Raw genomic sequence first — 17,171 nt, 5'->3', positions numbered from 1 at the left:
TGAAAACAAGAAAATTCCCATGAATCAGTCGGGCTTTGGACGCGGCACAGGTACAATATCAAATATATCAGTGATAGGGCTAAATGCCGATAAAAGACTAAGTCAGCGACAGGCACTCCACCTATGCTTTGTGGATTTTAAAGCGGCCTTTGACCGCGTTAATCGACACACATTATGGGCCAAACTTAAGAATCAGGGCTTACTGGACATGCTTCTAAACCCAAACATTGATCTCTACACTAACACCTGGATGCAGGTTAAGATTGCCGATGGTCAGAGGCTCACACAGAGGATCTACACTAACGAAGGGCTTAAACAAGTCTGTGTATTGGCCCCGCACCTTTTCAACTTATTTATGGCTGACTTAACACCAAGGTTAGACAGGGTCAATTCTCACCCACCGCGGTTGGGTACACTACCACCAACACACTTGTCCTATGCAGATGATGTTGTATTTCTAAGCCATACGCGAGTTGGATTGCAACAATCAATTTATGAGTTAGCCGTTTACACCAAAGCAAACCTAATGAAAATGAATATAAAAAAAACAAAGGTCATGATTATACCAAATTGTCGACAGAAACATCCAACATTTATAATTGACAACCCCAAGTTGGAAGTAGTTGATAACTACAAATATTTGGGTATGTATTTGGACCAAAGGTTTTCTTTTGCTACGCAGCAGGAAACAATTGAACAGAAGGGAACTGCTCTACTGTTTGCTTTTTGCAGTATTCTGAAATGACTAAAAGGCCCATCGTTCGTCCCACTTCTTGCTGTCATGAAAGCAAAACTACTACCAACTATTGCATATGGAAGTGTGGTGCATCATGAGAAAAGTGCGCCATTATTAGACAAAATACAAACACAAGTCTACAAAAGAGTATTCCATCGCCATGTAATGCCTCGCCAGCCCAAGTACGCCTTGAGTTTGGATTACAACAACAAGAAATACACTAAAGGTATGAGACAATCAAATAATGGTATAAAATATGGCTGAATCGGGATCTAGATATTAACTCTGTACTCTGGTAAGCTCTGCAAAGTGATTCAAAATCATACTATGCAAGGTACTTTAATTTCTCACTGAAAATAACTAAGATGGAGGTCCTCTGGCAAAGGAAGTTGCCATTGTCATCCTTTCAGATGATTATAAAAAAAGCGGCAAAAGCTCACTCATTAATTGAAGATAAATCAATCTTAAGCCGACGTGCACACGCATGATGGTCGTACAAGCATACACTAGGTCTGAGCCAGCAGCATATCTGGCCTTAACATTCCTGCCGCATCTGAAAACTAAGTATTTGGAGCTGTGCATGGGGAAAATGCCGTCCAATGCCGATCAACCGATCTGGAGGACCCCAGGCCGAAAAGATTGCGATTTATGTGGAGAAGCAGTACACAATTTAATGACCTGATATGCATCTGCCCAGGCCTAGGGCGCAGCCGCCAGGATTTGCTTAAGAGAAAGTTTAATGAAAAATGCATTTGTACCTGCAGATCGGCAATATTAATGAGTATGAATTTAAAGGACCCACAATTAATTTGCTATATAATCACATTTTTAACCCATTTTAAGAAAGTGAAGAAAGAATAATGTAGCAACACTAGCGGAATTTGTAAAATTGCTAAATGTTTCTTAAACTTAATATTAATCGTTTACATTTGATCTTTTTTAATAGTCCGCGAAGGCAATATGTAATATATTTTATGTTATGGAATATTGTAATGGTTTTAATTACCTACATAATAGATATTGTATTCTTGACTGTCTCTCTCTTCTAGCATTTAGCTTGGTTAATAAGAAATCAGCTTTCGTTAATCTTCTCCTGACCAATAATTAGTCTGATATTAGTACTCAGGGTCTGCTTAGAGATTGTTAGGTGAAATATAATGTTTGCCATATTACAAGTGACCCATGATATAATATACTGCGATAATAGGGAAAGTATACTCTGTCATATGTGTGAAAGAATATTCATCCACCAAAGTCTAAATCAGATTCTAAGTCATAGAATTGCCCTTTCTTTGAAACTGTGAGATTCTGAACTGCGATAGCCGACTTAGTATTTAGACTCATTGTTGTTTAATAAATGTCCTTAAGTGTATTTTTCACATTATGTATAGAATTAATAAAAAAATTATATATTGGATTATAAGTTTACCAAACTTAATGATGTTACATTTATATCTCATTTCAAAAAAAGCTCTATTGCAATATATTCATATTTGATAAAAATATATGTACTTTTTAAAACATTTAAAATAAATGTGTTCCAATTTTCAAATCATTTAAATATTTAGTTCCATTTCATTTTATTTTCCATGGGGGTTTAATTAAAGTTATTACCCCAAATATATTCTATGGGGGGGGTTTACATTATCAGCTGTTAGCCATGTGTGGTGTTGGGCTTACACTACCTCTGATGAGGAGTACATATCCATTTTTTTAATTGTAATAACTTTAGAAGTGCAGCTAGGGAAAGGTTTACTCTTTTGTAGATGGGTGAATACCCCTATCTAACCCTCCCTTAAATTCTCTATGCTACTTCCTTAACCCCTCCCCTTCAGCAGTTAGTATTCCCCAGTGTAGTAAATCCTCCCTGTCTCTCCCATATTTGCAACTCAAATGCATTCTTATACGTGTGGAGACTCCGGTGATGATCTCTGCACAAGATAAAGATGTGGGTGGCACAGGTGGAACCACCACATGAAGGTTTGTGAATAGCATTTTTATATTATGATAGAAGTACTACTGAAGTAGACCTAAACATACTACAAAAACATTTGTTGAATATGTTCCTAAATATTTATTTAGATTTGTTATCTTAAAATGTGCTCTTGATTTGATATGGCTGCAATTGTACAATGATAACATAGGTTAGAAATGTGTGAAGTGTTTCCATTTTTAAGGTTCTCTTACTATTTGACAACAAAATGTTGACATTTCATCTACTAAGCTAAGGGCATGGTGTAGAAACAGCTAGGGGTTGGGAGTTGGTCACCACGCTCTTTTGAACTATCTGCAATACAATCTATATATTGATATAGTTGCATTGCGAGATTTCAAGTTACGTCCAGTGTCAAAAAAAGCTGAGCTAAGGCATATTAAATAGGCAGGACACTTTTTGTGACTCCCATCGACGTGCTCCAAACACAAGGATGAATGATTATCACCTTGGCTGCTATGGGTTTTCCCGCTGGGTGCTGAAGCTCCTGGATTCCCATTGTTCATGACAAAGCCAGCTCGTCATAAACACAGCGCAGGTAACACCCATGACGAGCTGGCTTTGTCATCAGCACTGAAGGGGTTAAAGGGAACAGCATACTACTGTTATAAACTAAATCCCATTTGAGAACATCATTTGTAGAAGCAGGCACCCCAACGAACTTCCTGGAGAGGAAACTGTGTAATGGAACAGCATCCCTCTTCGAATGTTTTATCAACTCCTTTTAGAATTAAGTATTTTTTTTTTTACTTTTATGAGCACAATTGCAATAACAAACCAGGGACACACCTCGATGCTAATCCTAAAGACAACGGAGATGCCCTATGCATGACTTCTCCTACTTGTGATTCAGAATGAGTTGATAACTTTTTGTGATACAAAACGAAATACCAAATCACAATCACCAAAGAATTGCATTTTAAGAAATGGTGAGTGATAGATTTGACATGCTTGCTCACTTACATGTTCAAAGATGGAAAGCAGTTTGATGAGCGCCTTACAAATCTCTCGTATCAACAAAGTAAAAGTGGCATGAACCTGCTGCTCACCTCTGGAATTTTTTTAATTTATTTCATGAAAGTAAATCTGCTGCCCTCGGCGTTAGGATTGCTGGCAAGGTAAGCAAAGGTAGGCATTTGTAATACATCATCAGGTGCAGAATACATACCTGTTGCCCTGAAGCTCACAAAGTGCTTTTGCTGCATGACTCCAGTCCACAGCTCCAGGTTCATTTCTCCTCCACTTCTCAATCTCTGTAACACACTGATCAGTGGAGCCACCAAGAACGATGTCTGAAAAATAGTCGCAGGCAGGAAAGGTCCAATGGAAGAAAGGAGCATAGGACAGCTCAATCAGCAGCTCCCCTTTTACAGCACCTGGTAAGAAAAATGAAAAGAAATAGATTATTGATTAGGATTTTTGAAGTAATTAAATCATAATATTCTCTGCTCCCCCCAGTAACTTGGCACATATCAATCAGGTTTATTTTCAGAGGCAGCATGTGAAGTATTTGTGCAGGACCTCAAACAGTAAAACAGTGAAAACACCACGCAAGAAGATACCACAATTGGTTGGGAAAAAAGCGAGAAATTTCATGAACAAACTAGACTACAGCTACAACAATCCAAAAAGTAGAACTTGAGTCATGAATTTTTAAAGAATACATTGAAATGTAGTGCCTAAAAGCATAATCGCCAACCGGGGCTATCTCGTCATGCTTCACTGGAACAGCTACTAAAGTTTAGGCCAACCACAATGGAGCCTCGTCCAGATACAGGGATCAGGATTGACCCGTTTGAAAGTTCCTTAAGTGCATTGTTGATGGGGCAGAAATACAAGAAACAAAGGGCAGCAAAAAGTGGAAGATGCATCAGAAATGTAGCCACTGAGCTGCAGAGTCAGTGAGGCATCACGATCAATCCTCTCATTGGCGGTGATGCATCTGATGTTGCAGGCGTACACTGGTTCTGAGCTTCTGAGTCAATGGCTATGCACAGAATCTATTGGAGCAGCACCTCAGGCCAATTTCCAAGGGTCCAGGACTGGGTTGGCACCACTTGGCAGGGCCGACTCACAGATGGTAGATTGCAGGTGCTGCTGCAGGCTGGTTGGGAGTCTTTGATGTCCCCGAGACTTCAGACCAGGATATGACCCAGCAAGCCCTTGGAGTCTCTTTGGTTCTGTGTTCAATCCTTCTCACCCAGGCAAGGAAGGCAGCAGGCAGCAGATTAATACAACAGAAACGCAAGTATGTATTCTAGAGCAGCAGACCAGCAGAGTTATAGTCCTTGAGCAGCACATCTGTCCCTCCTCGTGCCAGTCTATCCACAGGTCAAGAAATATTCTCACTTGGGAAGGTCAGAAGCCCAGTTCATTTACCCAGTGGTGTCTTTGCAGTGGGGGAGACATCAAAGAGGGGTGTGAGGTGCACAGAGGTCCTCCCTTCTTGCCCTTGCTCAAGACTCGCTGCAGTGGGTTAAGCAATCCTTTGTGTAGGGACATAACACAGGGTATTCAAGCATAAGTATGAGACTACCCCATGAAGTCACAACTAAGCTACCTTTGTGTGTAGCTGTACAGAAGGAATGCACAAACCCCAGCTATCACGCATCCCAGACATGCATTGGAGAAATGCGAGAGGCACACATAGCTAAGCAGAAAAAGTAACTTATTTCTAAAGGTTTCACTTTTAGAGTTGTAATGATACATTTTACTTTACCATTAAAGTGAACTTAGCTTTACAATTCCATTGGTACTAAATATGAGAGTTCTACTGCCTTTCACATAGAAAATTCACTTGTTAGATATAACAAGGAATGCTCTATGTTAACCTTTACTAGGGGTAGGCTTCACAGTAGTGAAAAACGAATAGGGGAGTTTTTCACTACCAGAACATTTATAACTTATGGGCTATCTAAGGTCTACATTAGGGCTGTCTTAAAAATAATAAAATGGGAGTTTAAGACTTGGCAAGGGGTTCTAAATGCAAAATCCATATGACAGTTTAAACAGCCTACATAGGCTCTGCATTTGCGGGCTTGAGATAAGTTTTAAAGGGCTACTTAAGTGGGTGGTACAATTAGTGTTGAATGCTCACTAGTGGCATTTAATCTACAGGTGCCTGGCACATGCAGTGCACATTCCTAGGGATATATCAGTAAAATAAATATGCCAATTGTGGATATGTGAATTAAACCATATTTAGGGAGAGAGCATATGCATGGTAACACTGGTTAACAGTGGTAAAGTGTCCATAGTCCTATAGCCTATAAAACAAAAAAGAATTGGAGACAAGCAGACAAAAGATTTTGGGTACATCACCATACTGATAACAGGTTTAACACATGTCTCCTCTGCTCAAAGTGGGTAGATCTACCCATCCTCTTGTGAGTTCTCATCACTAAGGCAAAATAACCATCAGCACTAGTGTCCCAGGTGTATGTTCCCCCATAAAGCCCATTCCGTATAAGAAGAAGGACCACCTCAATAATTGTGGATTCTCACCCCTCATTTGCATTAGCCACCTGGGGGCCTATGGTCTATCTGAATCAGTGAGTGATTAATAATGTCATGAGTGTGCAGACCATAGCAAAGGCTTCTCTTTCGGTAGCACTCCACCTCTATTCCCTGGGGAGTAACTTCCTAGAGATAAAAGCTACTGGTTGGTCTAGACCCTCATCATTAACTTGTGAAAGTTATGTCAAATGAAATGCTCTGAGGCATCACTTCCAATAATGAATTCCTTCGAAAAGTCATGAATCTTGAGCATAGTTGCTATGCACATGGCCTGCTTTAGTGAGCCAAGTGCTTCCAGGCATGTTTCTGTCAAGATCACCATCTTCAAATTCAGCTCAGTCAAGAGAGCAACAATAATGACATGTCCCGAAATAAACTTCCTGCAATATCCTGTTAGGTCTAGTAAGGTTCTTGCCACTGTTTGAATCTTTTTAGAGTTTCCAAGTATTGATGGTTTTTATTTTAGCCTGGAAAAGATGCACCTTACCCCCGCACACACGGTGTCCCAAGTGTACCACAGACCACTGCCATATCTGGCACTTCCTGACCTTGATAGTTGGATATGCATTTTGCAGGTTTCTGCAGCATTTCTTGCAAGTGAAAGAGGTGGTCCTTCCATTTGTTGCTGAAGACATCTGTACCATACTTGAAAACAGCACTTCCTAAAGGTGTCCATTCCATCCCAAACATGGTTCATAGACATCTGGAAGGTGGCATGGGCAGTTTTGAGCACAAAGGGCATCATTTGAAGTTGGTAGTGGCCTTTTGAGTCTGACCTCTCTTTGACTTCTTCAGTTTGGGAAATCTGCCAGTACCATGAGGTAAGGTCAAAAGAACTCAGGAACTGGGCAGGTCCCAAACTGTTAGTCAGCTCATGAGCCTGTGGGAGTAGGATGAACATCATTTCTGATATAGTACCCAATGGACAACTCCAAGCAATAAAAGTAATATTTTTCAGATATACATCAAGCTTATGTGTTTAGATCTTGGGTGGCTCTAAAAAGAGCCGTTGTGTTTATTGAGAGATTTTCGCACCTACAAGTAAATACCTATGCAGAGTCTAAAGTTGATAAGGAAGACTCTGTTACCCTCATCTGTAAAATTTACACCATCTCTCCTATAGATGCCATCCATATTGAAACGCAAATTGTTGTGGTAAATGGACCCCATCCTATAATCTCGGAGAAAAGCAGAAACAGATGTATTGGCATGTTTCCTAGCTTTCCCAATCTGTGACAACATTGATTGGACCAGTTCCATTTCTGCCTTTGGCTTATGGGAGAATAGATAAAGGCAGTTTGGGGGAAAAGTGACATCAACTCTCTAAAGGTGTCCTTCATAAGCATTTCCAGACCTACCCCAGTCAAAGTCCCTAGGTCATTGCAACCACAGTGTACAATTATGAGGTCAGGGTGTTGGAAATGCAAAAAGGATTTAACCAATGAGATCAATTGGTGCCACTTTAACGCTCTCTGTCCAATCCATTTAATGTCTGCATTTGGCAAAACTAGGTCTTTGTCAATGCCTCTATTTTCTGCATACCTTTAGCTCCAGAAAATATAGCTGTGTCCCACAATCCACACTCTAAGAATCTTGAAGGGAGGTCTGGATGCACTCAGAAGGTGTCTGTATGTGAAATGGCAGTTTTAGAAGTTAGATTTTCACATGGTGGATAAGATGCACTTTTGAAAAAATAAAAGAAGTGATTGGCTGTTTGACAACATTCTAGACTGAAAAGTTGGCTGTGTGTTTCTGTTTTTTAAAAGCATGTTTCCTAATGGTTAAGAAAAACTGTTTGAAAGTAAGTATGGGCGGAAAATCCGTTCCGCTCGCGGATTTTGCGGATTTTCGGTAAATTCGCAATCCGCGAGATTCGCGAAGTTCCCGCAAAATCCGCAAATCCGCGAGCAGCGGATTTTATGGCTTGCTCGCACTGTTCGTGTGAGTTCGCGGCTTCCCAGTTCAACTTCGCGCCCCGCGAATAAGCGCTAAATTGCAGAAATACGATCTTAGCAAAACTGAAACTACTTACCAGGTTCAGAAGTTCAAGCTCATCATTAGTAGCCATTTCCTGTTGTGCTTCCTGAGGGGCCCCTCCAGAGTTCAGTTGCCTACTTGCAACTATTATGAGACCCTGCTCTGACCCTCAGAATAGTTACACATATGCCACAAAGGTCCTGAATTACAGCTAAGGGAGACAAGCAGGAGCCAGGCTGGAAGTTCAAATCCAGTGACACATTAATCAGCCCCTAATTCATTATTGTCAGTTGGGGCAGGGCAGGTGTTGTAACTAATTTTGCAACAATGAAAGCACTTAGCAAGTGCAAAAGATCACTAAAAAAAAAAATCCGCAAATTCGCGAGAATTCGCGAATTTTGCGGATTGCGAGTTCGCAAATCCGCAAAATTCGCGAACGCGAGATTCGCAAAATTCGCCCATGCTTATTTGAAAGGAACATTACATAGGATAAGGTGATATTTTGAAAAGTCAAGCACACTTGCTGTTTGGACTAGCAACATTGTGTGCTGAACTTGTGACCTGTGTGCTCAGTTGAGTGTTCCATGACCTGTTTCTATTGTAAGCAGATTGGGGGTACAGTTTAAACGTATGTCAATTGGAAAGGGCTGAAATGTGTAGCCAATAGAAATGTGTGTTAGCTTTTGAATCACTGTGGGAAGCAATGTGATTTGATATTTACATGTATATGTGTGCAGAATTTGAGGGGAAGTTTGCCATTTTTTATTTTTCTTAAGAACAGTACAGTACAGAGATTCTGTATAAGAAATTCTGGTGTGTGACTAACATACTTCTTAATCTAAAAATCAATTTGAAAGGTGAGTTATTATTAAGTGAGGGGTTGTATGCAATGTGTTTTTAATAAGATTAATGTGTTTCTCCTGGTAAAGTCCAGGGAGTAGTCTTGCTTGTCTATAATCAAATTGTGAGATTGTGTTCATTTGGGAATCATTGTGAGATAAGTATTCGGGTACTTCATGTGTTTGCAGAAACCAGCTATTTCTTATGTATTTGAAACATGATTTAGGCTTCCACAGTAAAGTGGAGTTCTAAAATTTGTGGAATGTGTGCAGTCATCTTACCTCTTCCAGGCTAGTAAATATGTTTTGGTAAAGTCCAAAGGATACAGTTGCTTGTCTAGAATCACACTGTGAGTCTGTGTGCATCTGGGAAACATTGTGACAGAAGCATTTGGGTACTTCATGATTTTGAAGGCATATAACTGCTCAAAAACCCATCCTGTTCACAATTTTTGGTATAATTAGAAGCCAGCCATTGCTCATGTATTTGCACAATTAGTTAGGCTTCCACAGTACACTGCAGTTCTAAAATTTGTGGAAAGTGTGCAGTCATCTGACCTGCTCCAGACTAGTTAATGTTTTTTGGTAGAGTCCAAGGGATACTGTTATTTGTCTAGAATCACACTGTGAGTCTGTGTGCATTTGGGAAAATTGTGAGAGAAATATTTGGGTGCTTCATGTGTTTACAGACACATAACTTCTAAAAACCTATCTTGTTGTCAAGTTTTGGTAGAATTAGAAAATAGTCTTTGCTTATGTATTTGCAAAATGAGTTAGGCTTTGTCACTAAAATACAGTACTGAAATATGTGGATTGTGTGCAGTCACCTTACTTCTTCTAGACCAGTAAATGTGTTTTGATAAAGTCCAAGGGATAGCCTTGCTTGTCTAGAATCACTCTGTGAGATGTGTACATTTGGGAACCGTTGTGAGAGAAGCCTTTGGGTACTTAATGTGTTTGCAGATACATAACTGGTTACAAACCTATCCTGTTGACAAGTTTTGGTAGAATTTGAAAGCAGGCATTGCTTAGGTATTTAAAAATGTGTCAGGCTTCTACTCTAAAGTGCAGTATTGAAATATGTGGAATGTGTTCAGTTAACTTAACTCTTCTAGATTAGTGAATAGTGTGGCTTGTCTAGAATCATACTGTGAGTGAGTGTGCATTTGTGAAGCATTGGGAGAGAAGCATTTGGTAACTTCATGTGTCCTTGTACTACTGTATTCATTCAGTCATTATCCAAGTACTCATGCAGCGATTCAGGTCCTTAGCACATGTACTGCTTCAAACTCCCATGCACTAAGCATGTAGTGTTCTAACTACGATCACACGTGTTTCAAGCCTACATTTCCGCAGTCAGTATCCATACAGTCCAACAGATACTGTGTTACTCCCTTTGCACTCCTCTACTGACCCTTTCAGCACCATGTATTAATTCATTCACTGAAGGAAAATGTAAGCAATTATAAATTCACCGAGTGTCTCTCCTTATGCTACTCCAATCATTCAGTCAGTATCAATGTACTCATGCAGCGAGCCAGGATTTAGGACATGGACTGCTTCAATCTCCTATGCACTATGCATGTAGTGCAGTAACCAATAATATCATTCTGTTTCAGGCCTAGAATTCCCCAGTCAGTATCCATACACTGCTGCAAATACACGGTTACTCCCCTTGTGCTCCTCTGGTGACCCTTTCACCACCATGTACGAATACATTCACTAAAATAAAACTCAAAAAATTATAAACTCACCCAGTGTCCCTCCTCGTACTACTCTAATCATTCAGCAGTGTCCAAGTACTCATGCAGCGAGACAGGCTTTATGACATGGACTGCTTCAAACTCCTATGCACTATGCATGTAGCGCTCTAACCAAGTACATAATTATGTTTCAGGCCAACAATTCCCCAGTCAGTATCCATACACTGCTGCAAACATCCTGTTACTCCCTTTGCATTCCTATACAGTTATTTATACACCTTAAATTACAATTTCAATTAGTGATAAGAGAAAGAAAGTGGTTAAATGATGTTTTATATTGAATGTGTTTGTATAGTAATTGAGAAGTATAATTTGTATATTTATTAAAATACATTTATTTATGTTTATTTTTTACAGATATTGTTTATCATCATTAAAATAAAGTTATCATGCCTGAAAAATTAGGAAGGAGAAAAAAACAGCTAAAGAAGAATTACTTGAAGAAAACTCAACAAGCATTGGATGACCAACATCATGTGGGTAAAAAGAAACCATCTCCCGCTAAGACAACTAAGAAATTTATTTAAAAACTTTCTAAGCCCACAAATGGTGTGCAGAATGTGTAAACAACTGAGAATGATTCAGCTAGAAAAAATAATGAAAATATAGACCTAAAGATAGAACGTATGGTAAAAGAAGACCAAATCAGTTTAAAGAAATACGTTAAAAAAATTAAATTATAATAGAGTGGTACACAACTTGCTGAAAGAGGTGAAAAATATAGACAAAGAGCACTATTTTATAAAAAGAAGCATATTGAATCTATTTTTCAAAAGGCTTTTGAAGTCAAATGAAAACTATTCATTTTAGTTTTAAACAGAATTTGATTACTAAATACACCAATCCATTTAATGAAGGCCAAAAGTAAGAGGAAGAGACTAATTAACAGAACTCATTTTTGTGATGTTTTTTTGGAATGAATGGAAACACAGTTCAAGTTCAGAGCCTTTCTTTATTGAAAAGAGTTATTTTTACACAAATGATTTATTGCATGCAGTTGATACCAATGGTCGAGCATATGATGATTAGAAAGTTCTAGGGAGACGTCCTAAAGCCCCAGTTTAGACTTGGGATTGTAGTATTATTTGTAGTGTACAACAAGAATCTATTGCAATTTTATGGAATTTCTTACGAGAATACAGTAAAAAAAGTATTAAACAAAAGACGAAGATGTTGCAGGGACTAGACCCTTGCAGAGTGAGAAAAATACTGGTTTGCAAGGTCATTCTCTGGCTTGTCTTTCTAGTAAAGTAAGTCAAAGTGTTTTTCATAATTTCAGGATGTTAGCACTACATCATTCTCAAATGCGGAAGTTAGTCAGAAGATTGTATTATGCAAAAAGTCCAGCACTAAAGTTAATTGAGTTGAACAGTGCTCTTTTCCTTGGGTCAGTTTCAGATGTGAAGTTTTGTGACGAAATTAAGTTTTCTTACTTTTGCCCTGAACAATAGAGTGTAGAAACTGAGACATTAACAGAAGAATATGTTGAAGAGAATGTGCAACATACTACTACAAAAAACGTTGAGGAACAAATTACAAAGTTTAAGATGTTTTCAGGTGAAAGACCAAATTATTCCTGTATTTCTTGTCAGCGAACTCACTTTAAAAATCAGACTAAAACAGTTGATCTGTATTTAAAAAGTGAAAGAAAAAATAATGATAAGTGGAAGGAATTTGCAACATATTTGATGGTAGAGAATGTTTTTGATTAGGTTTCTGATCACCATATTTGTAAATATTGTTAAAATAAATTAGATGAGAATAAAATGCTTCCTAGAGCTGTACATAATAATCTTGAGTTGGTAACTATTCCTCCAGAACTGTTAGATTTAAATACCTATGAGTCTATTCTTATTCAGTGTGTGCACCCATATCAGGTCTGTGTGGAGCCTAAAACAGGTAAATTCCCTCCTTCAGATTCAGAGAGAGGATTAAAAGGAAGAGTTGCATATTTACCTCTAGATTTAAAGAAAAATGTTGAAACTACTGGTGTAGAGTGTGTAGAAAATTAACCACTAGTTATTCTACTTAATGGCATGCCTACTAAGAGTAAGAAAATCTGGCAGGAATTAGTGCAAAAAGCGAGTGTATATCTGACAAAAAACAAATGACTCCTATAAAAATGTGGATATGGGAGTAGAAGAAACACTTTCAGCAGAAGATACTGAAACGTCATGTGGACAAATAGAGAAAGTGGACTTGTCCCGAAGTAAAGAAATCCTTTGAAATGTGTGGAGTTAATTCCTCTTGATCTTAATGGTTGGTAGGGGAACTACGGTTTTGCTAGATGCTTTGTCACCGTCTTGTTCAGTGTGTCTAGCTAATTTCTTGTTCCCTGTGCCGGTCTGGTCATTGAGTCCTGCATGGTGATTGGACCTGAAACAGGAGGGGAATTTGATCTAGAGGTTGAGGAAAAGCTTTATCTTTTATTTCATAAAGTTAGCATGGGGACGTAATGATACCTTAAAGTTTTAGTGTCTGGTTCCTATTTTGAAAAGGTTCAGGAACCTAACAGACAGTAAGGTTTCTTGTCAACAACTTGATCAACTACATGGAGATAACTAGTCAGCATGGTTCCCCTATTGGTGTTGGTAACATGCAATGCTCTCTAACAACAAACTTACTATGCTATATGTGATTCCCCATCATGCATGCTGATGACATCACTGTCCAAGTCGTGTGTGCAGGTTCTCTTTACATTAGTGTGGATCTGTCGTGCTAGATCCTGGTGGAGGGTTCCCCTGGCAACGGATCTGGATCAGAGGTGCCGTCTGGTTTGTCTCTGCTGATATATCTCCTGACCGCCAGAAAAATAGAATTCAAAGGGCAGGACAATGCTTAAACAATGATCGCCTGGCCCTCCTGCTTGAAGGTTGCTAAGCCTGACTTTCTTCATAGGACGGGCTTCCTGTTTCCAGTTATTTGACATGGATAGCTTTATTGGTGCATGAGGTGGGTCTTTGCATGGGCACTGAAAGTCAAATTGTTAATGAGGGCTATTTCTACAGGGGCCTCATTCTGGAGCCCTGCATATTAGTTGCGACACAATTTATGTTATGAGGTGTCATCTCAAACTCATTTTGTGTGGTAATTTGATGGTACTGCTTACATTAGCTCAACACGTTTAACTTTCATTCAACTTAGAAGTGATTTAATGCACAATCTAACACACTATCCCAATATAACACAACATTTAAATATGTGGCAAGGGAAACCACTGCCACCTCCATAAATGTTGCAGGCTCATAGATATACCTTTGAATGCAGCCCTTGAACGTGCACTCTCGGCAAGCTAAAGGTCATGGGGGTCTAGGTTTTATGACCAATGTGATATTGAGTCTATTTACATAATCTAAGGTAAAATACCTACAAGTGTACACATATACTAAGGTATAACTGTGTTATCATGAAATAGTGAGATCAAAAAGATTTATTAAAACAACTAGGGTGATATTTTTGTATATTGCATTCATGAATCATCAGAATTTTAATGTCACTAATATTTATGGGGACCAGATCTTTAATACAAATTGTCGCTTCTCAGTCTCTGGTGCATTCTATGTATTGAGCTGCAGAAACAGCCTCCTGTGTTTTATTACAATTCTATATTCTCAAAACGTACAATATTTGTGCAACATCAGGGAAAATAAGTGACATTCTTTTTAGTCCATCTTGCTTTTTAATACACAGTGTAAACAACACTATGGATGAGTGGTAAATATTTATATATTTTACAATTTACTTTTCATTATCAATGTGTTTTTGCCCTAAGCACAGAAATTTACATTTGATCATTCATGTCAATTCTTCATCCCTGCTTTTGATTATACTAGCAACATAAAATAAGAATACATTTATTATTAAAAACAGACCTGAGGAGAAGATTTTGTTGAAAGAAGGTAACATCCGTGTAATCGCATCATCATGGAAGGCAGAATCCTTTGCCATAAATGCAGTCACCGGCGCAGTCGCATCCAAGTGTTTATCATGGAGCTCTTGTAGCTTAGAAAAGGAATCCATGTTCAATGATGAAAACTTTCAAACTTTACTTCTTCTGTGTGTGCACCTATTCTTATATTAAATAATTTAAATTGCAAATTATTGATGAACATAAATCACTTTTCATTAGTGTGCGCTCCAAATCTCATTCCAAATTCTATTCTTCTTTGATGTCAGCTGAGTAAGCATATACATATTTAGAATCCTGTTTGCAAAGCACAATGCTATAAAGTGAGCCACATGTTCCATCACCTTAATTGAAACAGATACAGCAATGCAATTTCTGCATCTATAGTGAATAGTTTTTTTGGAACAGTCCTTTAAAATATGCACTTGCTATTCATTCTTTAACAAGCTTGGTCTTGGGCTTTTAGTTTTTAGTGTTTTTTTATTGTACAATGAAATTATTGATATCACACAAATACACAAAACTTAGGCCCTAATTATGATGTCAGTCGGACATGAGTCGTATTGGAAACGGGACTGCCTGACAAGGAGTTGGAAGTCCTACTTCCACTATTATGATGCGGCCGCCTTCACGCTGATTGGAGAGTATATATTTTTTTTAGGACTGTGCTGCCGGATGCAGCACCAGCCTCAATACAAAATATACACATTTATACTATGAACCATGCGGTGCCTGCCATATGCTGCAAGGATGTATGGTGTTTCCCAGACCCCATAGCAGAGGGCCATGAAAGGGCAGGTGCAAAGTGACATTGTAATCCCAACAGCAGAGCCAAGTCTGGCTCCACTGTCATTTTGGGTTTACTGTTCTGTCCGTCCTTCAGAAGCAGAGTGAAACTCCCCTGCCTGACATATTTATCACCCCTATAAAGTATAACCATGTGCATGATATCAGATTCACACAAAATCTGATAAATGTTCCAATGTAGGGAATTGCAACATTGTGAATATTTCTTTAAAAGATAGGGTTATCAATTGGGAGGGGGTACTTATATCCAAACCCAAAAAACACTCTTTGGGTATATCAAAACAACAATCTGAGAGCATTTTCAAAAAGCCCCTGGCAGTTATAGCACAAGCAGCCATCAGGCTTATATGAAATATGTGCTTTGTTGAAGCGGCACCAAAAACTTTAAATCAAAAAATAAAAACAGTCAACCTTTTTACCTTTTCACAAGGTCCATTGGGCTCCTTCAAAGTTTTATGCAAATTCATCAAGATGTGCTGGATCATCTGATTTTGTCAGCAACTGCTCTAAGTGGAAGCAACCTGCATGTTGCCATCGCTGGAGAGTTTTTCACCTGGCAAAAAATATTATTGCCTTTCCCTCATTCGAGGTTTTATCTTTGGACTTAGTTCCTTTTTTGGAAGCAGCAATCATCTGGCAGAGCAAGGCTGAGCAGAGCTCTGCAATGCTGCACACCTTTGACATGATGTCACACTGCACCCATTTTGATTGGAGCAAAAAGTGCTGAGCAGTATGAACCTGGAATTCTTGCCAACCTTCAGTGTGACCTCCATGGGTACACTTTAGCAACTTCCCGAACCTTTCAGAAATTAAAACAATGACTAAGGGCTCAGGCTTAAAGTTTAGAGGACATGTTACCCGATCACAAATGTGACAGATATTCCAGTCGCCTTATTTCAACTATTACAGGATAAATGTTACTTGTAATAAGGTCAACATGATATTTTTCAATCCAAAAATCAAATGTTTAAGTTCCGAAATTTGAAATTTGGATGATAATTGCTGGACACTCCTCTCTCCCAACCTCTGAATAATAATATCTGAAATTGGTTAATTAATTTGAGATGACAACATCCCAACCAACTCATAAACTCACTCTGGTTAGGTCAAAATACAACACAAAGTGAATTTCTGTTAAATCCCTGTTAGCTATGCCACAAGCAGCACGCAATCCACAACTAAGTGTGTGTTAAGTTCAAGCAGTAAAGTAAAGTACAGAACATACTGAAATTCCCAAACCAATTTAGGAAGTTGGAAAAAAATGATTTGCACCAGGAGCTTGTTCTGGGTTACAAAATCAGTGCAAGCGGCATCTCATGGCATGCCAGAGGGCGTTGCTTCTTTATTGTTACCCTGGTAGATTTTCTACTTGATTGGCAGTTTTCTCACCTTGAATTGTCACAACCGCCCATGAAAATCATTCTAGGAGGCACAACACTGTATTACATTTATCTCCTACCCCAGTACTGAACTTACTACAAAAGTGCATTTTGTGAGTACTGAATTTAAGGAAAACAACTGAAAAATACCTAATGTATTTTGATGGCTGTACCTTTTTGTTCACAAATCATTTTTGCAGAGCAACATGGTGATTTTCACCATTTGTAGATCTCCACAGAATCTCACTGAGTTT

At 38.7% G+C, this 17,171-nt stretch overlaps 1 protein-coding gene across 2 annotated transcripts in view; it reads right to left on the bottom strand.

The window, feature by feature from the left end:
• The window catches only part of LOC147718253 (nicotinamide N-methyltransferase-like), a 115,254-nt gene extending 100,400 nt beyond the window's left edge, over window positions 1-14,854 (bottom strand). For both annotated transcript variants that reach the window (XM_086966658.1, XM_086966659.1), the window contains exons 1-2: window positions 14,697-14,854; window positions 3,898-4,105 (exon numbers count right to left, since the gene is read on the bottom strand). In XM_086966658.1, the coding sequence (XP_086822784.1) occupies window positions 3,898-4,105; window positions 14,697-14,844 (356 nt within the window). In that variant the 5' untranslated portion in view covers window positions 14,845-14,854. The remainder of the gene's footprint in view (window positions 1-3,897; window positions 4,106-14,696) is intronic.
• Between the last annotated feature and the right edge of the window lie 2,317 nt (window positions 14,855-17,171).

The sequence above is a fragment of the Lissotriton vulgaris genome, chromosome 4_1, assembly GCF_964263255.1.
Source record: "Lissotriton vulgaris chromosome 4_1, aLisVul1.2, whole genome shotgun sequence".
NCBI classification, from domain to species: Eukaryota; Metazoa; Chordata; class Amphibia; order Caudata; family Salamandridae; genus Lissotriton; species Lissotriton vulgaris.
This window is presented reverse-complemented; position numbering and strand designations above follow the sequence as displayed.